Source organism: Schistocerca nitens, chromosome 4, assembly GCF_023898315.1.
Source record: "Schistocerca nitens isolate TAMUIC-IGC-003100 chromosome 4, iqSchNite1.1, whole genome shotgun sequence".
NCBI classification, from domain to species: Eukaryota; Metazoa; Arthropoda; class Insecta; order Orthoptera; family Acrididae; genus Schistocerca; species Schistocerca nitens.
This window is the reverse complement of record NC_064617.1, coordinates 435,424,404-435,438,345: the sequence shown is the minus strand read 5'-3', so window position 1 is coordinate 435,438,345 and position 13,942 is coordinate 435,424,404. Positions and strand designations below refer to the sequence as shown.

General features: G+C 43.9%; 1 protein-coding gene across 1 annotated transcript in view; it reads left to right on the top strand.

The window, feature by feature from the left end:
• The window catches only part of LOC126253287 (aminopeptidase N-like), a 210,371-nt gene that overhangs the window by 83,197 nt on the left and 113,232 nt on the right, over positions 1-13,942 (top strand). Inside the window, exons 9-11 of the mRNA XM_049954513.1 lie at positions 2,341-2,422; positions 8,850-9,030; positions 9,911-10,100. Of these exons, the coding sequence (XP_049810470.1) occupies positions 2,341-2,422; positions 8,850-9,030; positions 9,911-10,100 (453 nt within the window). The remainder of the gene's footprint in view (positions 1-2,340; positions 2,423-8,849; positions 9,031-9,910; positions 10,101-13,942) is intronic.

The following is a 13,942-nucleotide window of genomic DNA, read 5'->3' as shown; positions in this document are numbered from 1 at the left end:
CAGATTACAAAACACAGTTGACTGCTAAAAATTTATTTTGTTAATTAAGTTTTTTAGTTGAGTTCAATTCATTTTAGATTTTTATGTCTTCTTTCGCTAGAAACCGGGATATGGCATCGTATGTACTTCTGGTTGTGTCTCCGAGAATTGGGATCGTGCAAAGCGGCAGGCAGTGACCAAGTCTTAAGAGCTCATTTAAAAAGTTAACTCTGCCTTTCTCATAACGTCTACAGTGAAACAAGATGTGATTTACATCACCAATTGTTTCCTCTTCACATTGACAGTAGGGTGTCTTCGATAGGCCGATTCTATGTAAGTGGGCAGGGAAAGATCCATGACTGAGACGCATTCTCACAATGGACGTTATAATTCTCCTTGAATGTTTGAAGTTCGCAAACGATGTCTGTCTTGGTATGAATGCCGGTATAGATAAAATTTAACTATTGATTCTCGTCTGTCAGTGATAAATCTTATCTGTCGATTTTGCAGCGCCACTGTCCATATACCACTAATTTTCGTGGCTTCTTCTTTTCTGTTAAAATTATCCCCATGTTTATATATTTCGATGCCTTCTCTATATATCCGTGGATAATAGTTTGTCACTGTAGATAAAAAAAATTCAGAAAACTTCTTTTAATGTTTAGAGCAACAGTTCTCTGTGACAGGTAGAATGGCCACCAGACTGCGTTAGTGCTGTTTGTTTTCATCGTTGTTACCACGCTTGGTAGAGAATATAAGGGATGTGAACAGTGTCAAAAATTTAGTGATCACTGTGTAGGACACGGACGATTTCTTGAAGAGCATTCTCTTCTACAGCTGATTCTTGTCTTTCCCTAGTCGCCAATGCCACATACTCGTGTGAGGCAGCATTATCAGCACCTGACAATGTTTTGAAGTGACCTCATTGTGTGTCTCCATTTGGCCGGCTGGCCGAGTCGTGCAGTATCGAGATTTGCAGGACATTCGGATGTGAATGTGTGAGAACATGAGGTAGGCATATTCGCGCGCAAGGCTCCGAGACCACATCAGACCACCACAAGGGAGAAGTGGGTTATTGCGCACCCAAGCACATCGTAAGCCCTTCATATCTGCACCTTCCATACGAGAAAACGTTATGGACTCCCTACAACATTCTGTGCCATCCCACACCAACGGTCGAAGACTAGCTGCAGTTGTACTAGGGAATTAGTGACATGCGTAGGCTGCAATTAACAGCACAACACAAACGGCTGTATGTGGAACGGTACCATGACCGGGAGGCACGGAATGGCACTGCATTATGTTCAGTGATGAATCCCTGTTCTGCACTACTCCATTTGCGAGTATGGCGGCGACTTGGAGAGAAGTCACATTCTTCCAATGTTTTGGAGGGTTACAGCTGTATTGCTCCTGGCATCATGGGATAGGGAGCTATCGGGTGTGACTGCAGGTCATAGCTGGCAGTGTTTGAGAGAATTCTGATAGCAGAAGGATACGTTAAGGACGTCTTCTATCCTCATGTGTTACATCTCATGTGGCAGTATCGCGATGCCATTTGTCCACAGGACAAGGCTCGTCAAACACATGGTCTCTATGAACTGTCTTCGTCACGTTGAGGTACTCCCATAGTCAGATAGATCGCCAGATCTGTCTCCAACAGAAAATGTGAGGGACCAGCTCGGACGTAAACTCCGTCCCAGTTCCAGTGTCTGGGATATAAAGGACCAGTTGCAGCCATTATGGGCCAGCTTGTCCTAGGAGTGGATACAACGGCTTTACACCCTTCCCAACCAAATCACTGCATGCTTTCACGCCAGAAGGCTGCAATGCCATACTGATAAGGGGACTCGTACTGACAAGTTGTTTGTAAATTTGACTTGGTGTTGTAACCACTGAAATAACATCACATACCCTCTCAACCTGTGAAGTTTAATTCCCATCTGCCTTTCCGGATGCTTAGCTTTTTCTGTCGGGCAGTGTACTTTCAACTCTGAAAGCAGCTGCGCGAGCGCATGAGCGTATATTAGCGGTTGTGTCTACGGTGTCAGGTTTGTAGACGAGTAATGTGACGTAATTGAGGACACCTGCTCCACTGCTTTAGTGTATATTCGTAGTTCTGAGGATAAATACGTTAATATTACCTAATTATAATATTCATATTTCAGACTCTGGAAGTAAAAAATTATGCCGATGGCAGTAAACATTTAATCACAATTTAGTTTATGGATTCTCCATATTTCTTACGGTGGTTCTAAACAACTTTTATTTCGTTTGTTCCTTTTTCTTTATTTTCAAACCCTATTTAAAACAGTAATGCAAGTTCCGAATGAACAAAAATCTAACAATGTGTGTTTCTGACAGGTGGTTCCATCATCAGGATGATGCAGCATTTTATTGGCACTGATGCGTTCTACGACGGCCTTCATAATTATCTTTTACAGAAGTAAGTACTTACAGTAATAGAACATTAGAATTTTCTTGCAAATTGTGAACAAAATTTTCTTTATGTGACGGTTTAGTAAGAAAGAGACGTACGTATTAACGGGTACGCATTTAAATATTCGAAAAAGCACGGAACAGTAGACAGCAAAAAAACAGGGCACAGTAGACTGCAATATTTATCTGTTGGACAGATATGAGCAGGAAATAACTGCAAAGCTAAACAGAACTTCCTTACCCAGGAACATTTAAAACATAAAATCGCTGGCAAAACATCACAACTCTGTTTTGAACGTAGTCGCTATCAATAACTGGGGCAGAACACTCACACAGCTAAAAGGAAAGTACAGCCCAGCTGCACGGAACAAGTTCATGAAAATAGCGGTTCACGTAAACACGTCATTCTTTAAAACTTCCTCGTTTCAAACACTCAACAACTGCGGATCTTAACTCAGTCCGGAAACTGTAGGTAACTTGATTTATCGAAGAAACAAAACAAATTTACCGGAATTTCAGTTTTACCATTTTTCTCTCGGCTAAGGTTACATAGAATAAAATTGAAACAAAAATCAAAAACAGACAACAAATACTTGCAGCTCCAATACGTAAACTGATATCATTTACGTTATTATCAGTTCGACTTTTTCTTTGTGGAAGTCCATCTTCGCTACTGAATGAAGGACTTTTAAATAATTGTTTTTCGTGTCTTATATTTTTTAAGCATTCTCAATGGCTTGTAATACATGAATCGAGTTATACGATAAATATGTGGAGCGTAACAGTGAAGCAGATTTTGATTTGTTGTTTATGGTATTTTTAAGTTGTAAGCACTTTTTATTGGATGTTTATCTTTTTTTAAGTATTGGTCACCGTACAACATGTGCCGGAGTTGTCGCTCAACTGATTGTGCTGCTCACTAGTTTCACATTGTGCAGTTTCCAATGTCACTTACGTAAGCCTCTATCTTATGACTCTTTGGATATATAGTATACTGGGAAGGGGCGGGGCAAGATGGACTAATCGACTGGAGAATGGCGAGGGGAGCGGTTCTACAGTTAGTTCCTTTTGGTTCTCGTGTGTCCATGCGGGTCTGCTTGTGTGTGCCTATTACCTTCTTTCGTTGCTGGCTTATTCATTTGAGTATATCTGTGTCTGTGCTGAGTGGGGAAAGACTTTGTATGGATCTTGCTATCATTTATTGCCGCTTCTGCAAGAGGCAGCTTGAGCATGTTTCTATTCTAGTTTTTTGTACAACCTATCGATCTGTATGCTGTGGCACACACATAGATAGTGTCACTTGCCTAAAACTTTTACGCTCTTTATTTCGTGAACTGTCCAAGCTACCGAAAACAGGTTGCCCGCTTATGGTATTACGCCCAGTGGCATGTCATTTCGTTGCTTGTCTATTAGACTCAACTCTTGTATCAGCCGAGATGCAGAAAGAAGTACAGTTTTTAAATGAATCGATACAATTTTAATTGCTTTCGACAGCTCTTAAAAAGACGGGTACAGTGATATAATGATTGTTAATATTGGCGTTAAACTGTTTCGCAGAAATGTATGAGGAGAAAAGCTAAAATGAAAGGCAGAGCGTTCGGCATCGACTGTTGTGTAAGCACTGCCCAGTGCGGCTCGCGCCAGGCTCTGTCATTGTTTGGAGCCTCTTGACTCTTTACTTGTTGTCCCAAAAACTGTTCACTAATGCTTGAGTATGGAAATATGTTTATAATACTTTCCCGAGGTTTATTCTGATATGCTAGAAGTAAGCGTGTAGGTCCAGTTACGACATTCGTTGTTGTATCTTTGTCGTATCAAATTGGGTCATGAGTACTTACGTTTAATCTTATCGGCGTAGGTCTGTCGTCTTACTGCACATACCGACAAACCCTGGCTTGAGGCCCCAGATGCCGGAGTTTAGATCGCAACAGCCGATTCCGGCGGCCTTGTAATTTTGTATCATTTTTCCGATACCACTGTTAAAAGCTTTAATGTCAACATTAATAACACTTATATCATTGTAACCGCTTTTTAACACATTTACAATGCTCGCCCTACTGTCTGGTATGAGCAGCCAACAAAATTAGCTCATCTCTGCGTACTATCGTATGCCGAAATCCTCGATTCGATATTTTCGATGGTTGCAAGTTTCAGGTTCTTCACACTAAGTGCTAGACATACACAGTCTGGTCAAAGGAATCCGGGCATCTCTTAGTGGGCATTAATATGGATTGTCTACCCTTCACCTCTGTGACGGCTTCAGTTCTGCTGGGGACACTTTCATGAGGTATCTGAATGTCTGTGGAGAAACGGCAGCCCATTTCTCCACAGGAGCCGAAACCAGAGAAGTTAGTGATGTTGGAGGATGGGGCCTAGAGCGAAGTCGACACTGTAACTCATCCCAAGGCTGTTTTATTCGCTTCAGGTCGGGACTCTGGGCAGGGGAAGTCCATTTCAAGAATGTTACTGTTCGCAAACCACTGTCTCACAGATGTAGATTTATGACAGAGTGCAGTGTCATGTTAATATCACAATTATCCAGAATGAGATTTTGACTCTGCAGTGGAGTGTGCCCTGATATGAAACTTCGTAGCAGATTAAAACTGTGTGCCGGACCGAGATTCTAACTTATTTACCTTTCGCATTCAAGTGCTCTACCGTCTGAGCTACCGAAGCACAACTCACGCGACCCGTCCCCACAGCTGTATTTCTGCCAGTACCTCGTCTCCTTTCCGGGTGGGAAGGCGTGCCGGTCCCCGGCACGAACCCGCCGCGCGGATTACTGCCGAGGTCCTGTATGCCGGCCAGTCTGTGGATGGTTTTTAAGGCGGTTTTCCATCTGGCTTTTCGAATGCGGGCTGGTTCCTCTTATTTCGCCTCAGTTACACTATGTCGGCGATTGCTGCGCAAACACATTTTCCACGTAGGCGTACACCATAATTACTCTACCACGCAAACATTAGGGTTACACTCGCCTGGTGTGAAACGTTCCCGGGGTGTCCACTGGGGACCGAACCGCACAATAACCCTGGGTTCGGTGTGGGGTTGGCGGTGGGGTGAGTGGACTGCTGTAGCCTGTTGTAGGGTTGTGTACCACTGCGGGCTACGGTGGGGAGGACGCCTCTCTATCGTTTCTAGGTCCCCAGTTCCATACAGTACAATACAATACCCCGTCTCCTACCTTCCAAACTTCACAGAAGCTCTCCTACGAACCCTGCAGAACTAGCACTCCTCGAACAGAAGATATTGCGGAGACATGGCTTAGCCACAGCCTCGAGGATGTTTCCAGAATAAGATTTTCACTCTGCAGCGGAGTGTGTGCTGATATGAAACTTCCTGGCAGATTAAAACTGTGGTAACGCACTTACCCGCGAAAGGCAAAGGTCCTGAGTTCGAGTTACGGTACGGCACACAGTTTTAATCTGCCAAGAAGTTTCTTATAAGTATCGTTTGCGAACAATACCTCTGTTGCACACAGTACACAGTGCTGAAAAATGTGTTCATTTTCTTCCGTATTTAGCGTCTTCTTAAGCGCTATACGGGGACCACACCGTATCCAGCATACCGTAACACTATCTTCTATATGCGTCACTGTTGGCGCTACACATGGTGGTAGATAACGTGCTCCAGCTACTTGCCAAACCTAAACCATTCCATCAGAGTGCCGGAGGTACAGCGTGATTCATCACTGCAAATCACTCGTTTCTAGTTACCCACTGTCCAGTGGTGTCCCTCTTTACACCAACTTCAGCATCGCGTAGCACTGACTACAGAAATGAGTGCCTCATGAGGAGCTGCTCGACCACTGTACCACATTCTTTTTAACTCCCTACGCAGGGTCACTATGCCAGCTGGACCGCATGGTAGTGAGACGGGTGTTACGATTAACCAAGGAAAACCCCCAGTTGGGAAACGGGGCCAAAATTAGTTGGTTACTGTCGAGTTGCAATTTACAATTTCTTTATTGATTACTTCAACCATTAAAAGTCATTTCTTTACCACTTGACCAAGAACAGATCCAAAAAGCTAGTAGGCATGAGTACCTTTTCAAAACAATTTACTTTACAGTTAACGGCTAATCCATTTTACCTAAAAAACCGACTTTGATAAAACATTTGATAACAAATCAAAATTTTCCAAGTAATGAAATTAAAAACTTTACCGTTAATAGCCAAGCCATTTTACTTAAAACAGTCTTTGATAAAGCATTTAATAACAAAATTAAAACTTTCCAAGTAATGAAACAAAAACCACCAATTTGCATACAATCTCGCTACCGAACATGTAGGGAGCCAACTTCTTTTAGCCGGCCGGCGTGGCCGTGCGGTTTTAGGCGCTACAGTCTGGACCCGAGCGACCGCTACGGTCGCAGGTTCGAATCCTGCCTCGGGCATGGATGTGTGTGATGTCCTTAGGTTAGTTAGGTTTAATTAGTTCTAAGTTCTAGGCGACTGATGACCTCAGAAGTTAAGTCGCATAGTACTCAGAGCCATTTGAACCATTTTTGTGAACTTCTTTTAAACTTTGGCACAACAAGATATTAAATTACAAGGGCTCGCTAACAGGGAGGCACAACTAGTATTTTCAAAGGATGCCAAGTAGATTATAACAATCAAAATAAAGATACAGTGATTCATCTTTTACAATAACAAACAATTTTAAAGCAACGTAATTTTAAAAACCCACCAATGAAAGGCAAACTTAACCTTTTTAAACAGTGGCCAAAAAAGAAAAAAACAATCAGAGCAAAATACAACCATTTAACATTTTACAATAACTAACAACTTTAATACTGTGTCCTGCCACCAAAATGTCCTGGGATTAACCGACCGGGTGTAAGGGCGGTCACAATTGTCTCCCGAAGGACGCTCAGGCTAGAAGCGGACTGTTAGACTCACAAGGCCTCACATTCAGCAATAACATCGACCTCACGCGAGGCCAGGGGAGGAGGAGGAATCAAATCAGGAACCATAATCCCTTCCCAAAAATACACTTCCTTCCAGGCAGTACTAATAAGAAGCCAAAAGATTACTGTCTATAATTACACCGGCGACAGGGACAGGAAATCCGAACGCAGGAGGCCACAAGGCAGAAAAAATGTAATCTAAAACAATAATCACTGCCCAAAAATACACCTCCTACCGGGAAGTACTAATAAGAAGCGGAAAAATCACTGTCTATAAATACACCGGCGACAGGGACAGGAAACCCGAACGCAGGAGGCCACAAGGCAGAAAAGACGCTGGTTGCACAAACCAAAATTCTTCAATTAACATCTAAACCTTTAACCATCTTAACCTGCAGTTTATCAGAGAAACAGCAGGTGAACTCCGATGCAAAGGTTCCTCACACCCGACCGTGTACACGTATGAAACGTCCCCTTAGAAAAATTTATGAATGACTGTGCTGATAAACCTCTTGCATTATTTGATTTTCAAACAGCTGAGCAGAACTGAATGTACTCAGACATTTCTCTGTTTACTTATTCTGATCAACACTAAGCTGACACACAATATTTTTAGCGCAACTCAATCTAACTTTCAAAAATCCCTACAAAAGAATGGCCCTGACTAACAATACCCTTGCCATCTCTCTCCCCACATCCACCACTGCCGGCGGCTCACCTCCAACTGCGCAACGCTATGCGCTGTTAACAGCCAACTGCCCAACACTACAATAGCAAACTCCAACAACGCAAACCAGCCACAAACTGCACACAGCAGTCAGTGATCTTCATACAGAGCGCTATGTGACGTTACCAACATAAAAACCTAAACAGGCTACTTACACACGTCGCCAGCGTACCCAACTGGGCACAGTCACGCAGCCACGCGCTCTATCACCAGAGCCCTCGTCTTCTCTGCACCCACGATATATGTTGAGAGCCGACACACGGCTCAGGTAGTACTTTGGAACTCACGAGTGATTCCTTTCGCCGATTTCCCACGACTTTTTGCGACCACCCTCATCAATACTCGATGGCCCACCAGTACATGAGATCTGCCTGGTGCTGGTTTCTTCGTGTTTCCATTTACAGACACATCACCAACAGTCGACTTGTGCAGCTTTAGAGGGTTGAAATGTCCCCGTTGTACTGTTCCTCAGCTAACATCCTGTTTAGTTCACCTTCGAAGTCATTGGGCTGTCGTAACCGACCCATTCTGCTGTTACTGCTTCTATACTGGCATCATAGTATCCTCTCCTCCGTTTAGACCTAAACTCTGGTGACATCTAGCGGACAACTCCACATTACACTGGAGTGTCCTGATACTTTTGATGGGAAAGCGTATATTAAGCTTGCAAAATAAGTGGTGCTCAATACGTCTGGTTACTATTTGACACTCTTTCTTTTCCAGACACAAATATGGACCTTACATGAACGAAATTGAAAGTTGTTAACTTATAGTTGCTAAAAACGTCACTACTGCTCACAGCCAGTTCAGCAACGCCACGGATGACATCCTGTTCGCGGCGATGGACGCTGTGGCGTCTTCGTCGGATCTGCCTTCCGACGCGACCGTGTCATCGGTGATGCTGCCGTGGGCGCGGCAGGCCGGCTTCCCCATCATCACCGTCACCAGGAACTACTCGGACGGCTCCGCTGTCGTCACGCAGGTGGGCATTTCTTGCAAGTTGCACACGTTTACACAGTGACGTAGTAAGGATGACCTTTCCTTGGGCGCACCATATGCACGTGCCACAGCTTTTAATTACAGCAAACTACATTCGTCTTACTAAACTTAGTTATAAGCGGAAGGAACAGTCAGAAGGCAATAATATTTGGCAAGCAGGTCACAACAAAAAAAGACTACAGTTAGACGATCTCGGAGTAATTTTTACTGAGTTACATAGATAAACACAATAAACATCACTGGTGTATAGTAGCAGTACTGTCGAAATCAATCTTCCAGACCAATCGACATATAAGACATTCTGGATGCAGCAGTCATAGTTTTTTTGTTTCATTAAACGTTTCGAGGATTTTGCTCCTCCAAGTATCCTATCCTGTCTTTCCTAATAAATACAAATAAATTTTTAATATAACATGTTTTTAAATCGGACTAAAAAGAATAGAAGAAATAAAATAATTTCTCCTAGCCCCATACAGATTCCCACTTCATACAGATAGTCCCGAAAATCCGTACTTGTGAATTGTTAGTAGCTGCGACAATACTTGTAAGACTTATAACGAATAACGTCCCACGTTTACCACAGCTATTAAAAATTCACAACCAAAATTTTTCAAGATTATCTTATGGGGTCGGGAATCTGTTAAGGCTGGGAGAAATTATTTTATCATTTTTAGTCCGATTGAACAAAGTCTTACATCAAAAATTTATTTTTAGTTAAATAATTATTTGGTATCTGATCGCACTACGTCTGCGCTACTTCTTCTTTTTTTTTTTTAAGCTGTACCGATCCAAAAGCTCTTGAAGGTGTAATGTTTCTGCTGTGGGGTTTTAGCGTAACTAACGGTATCTCGTGACATCCACAGAACCGTTGGCTGGTGCCTGCTGATCCCAGCGACGAGACGACGTGGACGGTGCCGGTGACGTACACGTCCAAGTCGGAGGCCGCCTTCTCCACCAGCACGAGGCTGTGGCTGACCGACACGTCGGCGCGGCTGGACAACGTCGCCGACGCCGCAGCAGACGACTGGGTCATCTTCAACCTCAACGTCGTTGGTAAGTGGCCAGCGGCGTCCCAGTCAATGTCATAATGAAAGAATCGACCGGAAGGACGGGAAAAAATTGGAGACCACCACCGCACACTATGCACAACATAAAATTGTGCAAATGAAACGAAAGACCACTACATCGGCTTCGATACTAGTCCTATGAGTAAACCGTACTATTTCTGACCCGTAATACGTGCAAAATCTTGTCTGAAACGTTTATTTTCCATTTAATTAAGCACCAATGGGCTTCATGAATTTCGGAAGCAGTTTAGGGCAAATCTGAGCGAGAATGCACTATGGCTGTGAAGAATGAAACGTCCGTTGCGCTGCAAATAGTTAAAGAAAATTTACTAGAAAAATCTTGAAAGTGCACCTTTGTATTACTGCTCTATATAAATCAGATTGAAACATTAGCTATATTTCTTAACATGCTAAAAAACTCCCTCTGCTTAAAAATTCAGCCGCCTGAGACTCCAGCTAGCTCGATAAAATATCCAGAAGTTCTCTTCGGAATCAGTGTTGGAAGCCAAGCCTCTAATTCATGTGTATAACTAGTTAAGTACCTTGAACTTAACTCTGGGCTGCAGGGAAAATGTTCAGAATAGTCCCATTTGAAATAGTGCAACAGTTCTTACGTAAGCCAGGCAAACTGTTTTCTGCGTGTGACCTGTACACAGGAGACTGCGTCGTCTGTTTTGCATCTCTAGTCTCAGTTTTGTTACTGCCTCACACTACCACGCATAATGTATTCTACATCTATATAGACATTCCGCAAAACACGGTGTGGTGCGCGGTGGAGGGTACCTTTTACAGCTAATAGTCATTTCCTTTCCCGTTCCGCTCGCTGATGGATTGGTTGGTTGTTTTGGGGAAGGAGACCAGACAGCGAGGTCATCGGTCTCATCGGATTAGGGAAGGACGGGGAAGGAAGTCGGCCGTGCCCTTTGAAAGGAACCATCCCGGCATTTGTCTGGAGCGATTTAGGGAAATCACGGAAAACCTAAATCAGGATGGCCGGACGGGGGATTGAACCGTCGTCCTCCCGAATGCGAGTCTAGTGTGCTCGCAGATAGAGCGAGCGAAGAACAACTGTCTATACCTCCATACGAGCTCTGATTTCTCTTATCTGATCGACGTGATCCTTAGGTGAAACGTTCGTTGGCAGCATTACGGTCATTCTACAGTAAGCTTCAAATGCAGTTCCCTTAATTTTCTCAATAGTTTTCCACGAAAGAGCGCCGTCTTCCCTCCGGGGATTCCCATTTGTGTTCACGAAGCATGTCTGTACCACTTGCATGTTGATCCAGCCTACCGGTGACAAATGTGATTGGCTGTGATGTCTTCTTTTAAGTCGACGTAGTGGAGATTCCGAGCACTCGAGCAGTACTCCAGATCGTCAAAAGGCACACTGCTAATGCTGTATTCGAACCTACGGTCTCATAAGAGAAACACACTCCGAGAAGTCTGTGGAAAGTTGTTCTACAGGTACGATATCGTGAAATGTCGATTTTCACGAATTTTTACGACAGTTTTATGTAGCTCTTTGTAGGTGGCCGCACAAGTTAATCATCGACATGAATGCTTGTCCTTTTACTCATAAACAAAAGACCCCATTCCCACAACGCATCAGGCAACATTCAATCTCGAGGTGCCCCGTATGTTTTGACTCATCGGTAAGTATTGTCAGTAATATCAAATAACGCGAGTATTATGTAAAACTGAATTTTTGCAGAGAGACTTTCAGGTGAACGGCGTCTTGTGCAAAGTTTTGCAGCTGACTAAAACATAAATAAATGTAATGCAATGCACATAGGTAAACGGAAAGCTGCGATACACACTGAAGAGCCAAAGAAACTGGTGCACGTGCCTACTATCGTGTAGGGCCCCCGCGAGCACGCAGAAGTGCTGCAACATGAGATGGCATGGACTTGACTAATATCTGAAGTAGTACTGGAGGGGACCCAAAACAACGAATCCTTCAGGGCTGTCCATAAATCCGGAAGAGTATAAGAGTGGGTGGAGATATCTTCTGAACACCACGTTGGGAGACTTCCCAGATGTGCTCAATAAAGTTCATGTCTGGGGGGTTTGGTGGTGGCCAGCGGAAGTGTTTAAACTCAGAAGAGGATTTCTGGAGCCACCACTCTTTAGCAATTCTGGACGTATGGGGTGTCGCATTTTCCTGCTGGAATTGCCCAAGTCCGTCGGAATGCACAATGGACATAAATGGATGCAGGTGATTAGACAGGATGTTTACGTACGTGTCACCTGTCAGAGTCGTATCTAGGCGTATCAGGGGCCCGATATCACTCCAACTGCACATGCCCCATACCATTACAGAGCCTCCATCAGATTGAACAGTCCCCTGCTGACTTGCGGGGTCTACGGATTCAACAGGTTGTCTCCATAACCGTACACGTCCACCGCTCGATACATTTTGAAACGAGACTTGTCCGACTAGGCAACACGTTTCTAGTCTGTCGGTGTTGACAGGGATAGGCGAGGCGTAAAGCTTTGTGTCGTGCAGTCATTAAGGGTGCACGAGTGGGCCTTCGGCTCCTAAAGTCCATATCGACGATGTTTCGTTCAGTGGTTTCGCACGCTGAATTTGTAGATAGCCCAGCAGTGAGATCTGCAGCAATGTGCGGAAGGGTTGCACTTCTGTCACGCTGAATGATTCTCTTCCCTCGTCGTTGTTCCCGTTCTTGCAGGATATTTTTCCGGCCGCAGCACTGTCAGAGATTTGATGTTTTCCCGGATTCCTGACATTCATGGTACACTCATGAAATGGTCGTACGCGAAAATCCCCACTTCTTCGACACCTCGGAGATGCTGTGTCCCATCGATCGTGCGACGACTATAACACAACGTTCAAATTCACTTAAATCTTCGTTCAAATGGCTCTGAGCACTATGGGACTTAACATCTGAGGTCATCAGTCCCCTAGAACTTAGAACTACTTAAACCTAAATAACCTAAGGAAATAACACACATCCATGATAGAGGCAGAATTCGAACCTGCGACCGTAGCGGTCGCGCGGTTCCGGACTGAAGTGCCTATAACCGCTCGGCCACAGCGGCCGGCTACTTAAATCTTGATAACCTACCTTTGTAGCAGCAGTAACCGATCTAAGAACTGCGCCAGAGATTTGTCGCGTTATACAAGCGCTGCCCACCACAGCACCGTATTCTGCCTGTTTACGTATCTCTGTATTTGAATACGCATGCCGACACCAGTTTCTTTTGCGCTTCAGTGTCACTTGACTATGCGACCGGCGATCAGTCGCTAGAAACAGGTAACGGTCTTCTGATTCCAGGTTCAGACTTATTCGAAGAATCACAGGGAAGTGTAATTTATGCACCAAAGAGGTCGCTTACAAAAGCGTTGTCCATCCAATTCTTGATCGAGCTGAGACTGTTACCAAGTTATATTAACGGAGGAGATAGAAAATATTCAAAATAAAGCTGCGTGATTCGTCATGAATTTGAGTAGTCAGTGTCGCAGTGTCAAAGAAATTATGACCAACCTACAATAGCATACATTGCAATAAGTATGTTTTCCATCACTGAGTCCCTTCAAAAATATCGGGAGACACGTTCCAAAACGATTCAAGAAGCGTATACATCTCCCGTAATGACCACGTTGCTATAATTAGGTAAATTAGGGCTCATGCAGAAAAATGGTTTTCCTCTTCTTTCTATCTCATCGTCATGAACAATAGAAATAACTTTTTTCCGCGTAGACACTGATACAGCCGTCAATCAGTTAGGTCGTTACTGCTTTCATAGCCATATTCACGATAAATGTTATGATGTGGAATGTGTCAAGAGAACCCTTTCAAAAGTGAA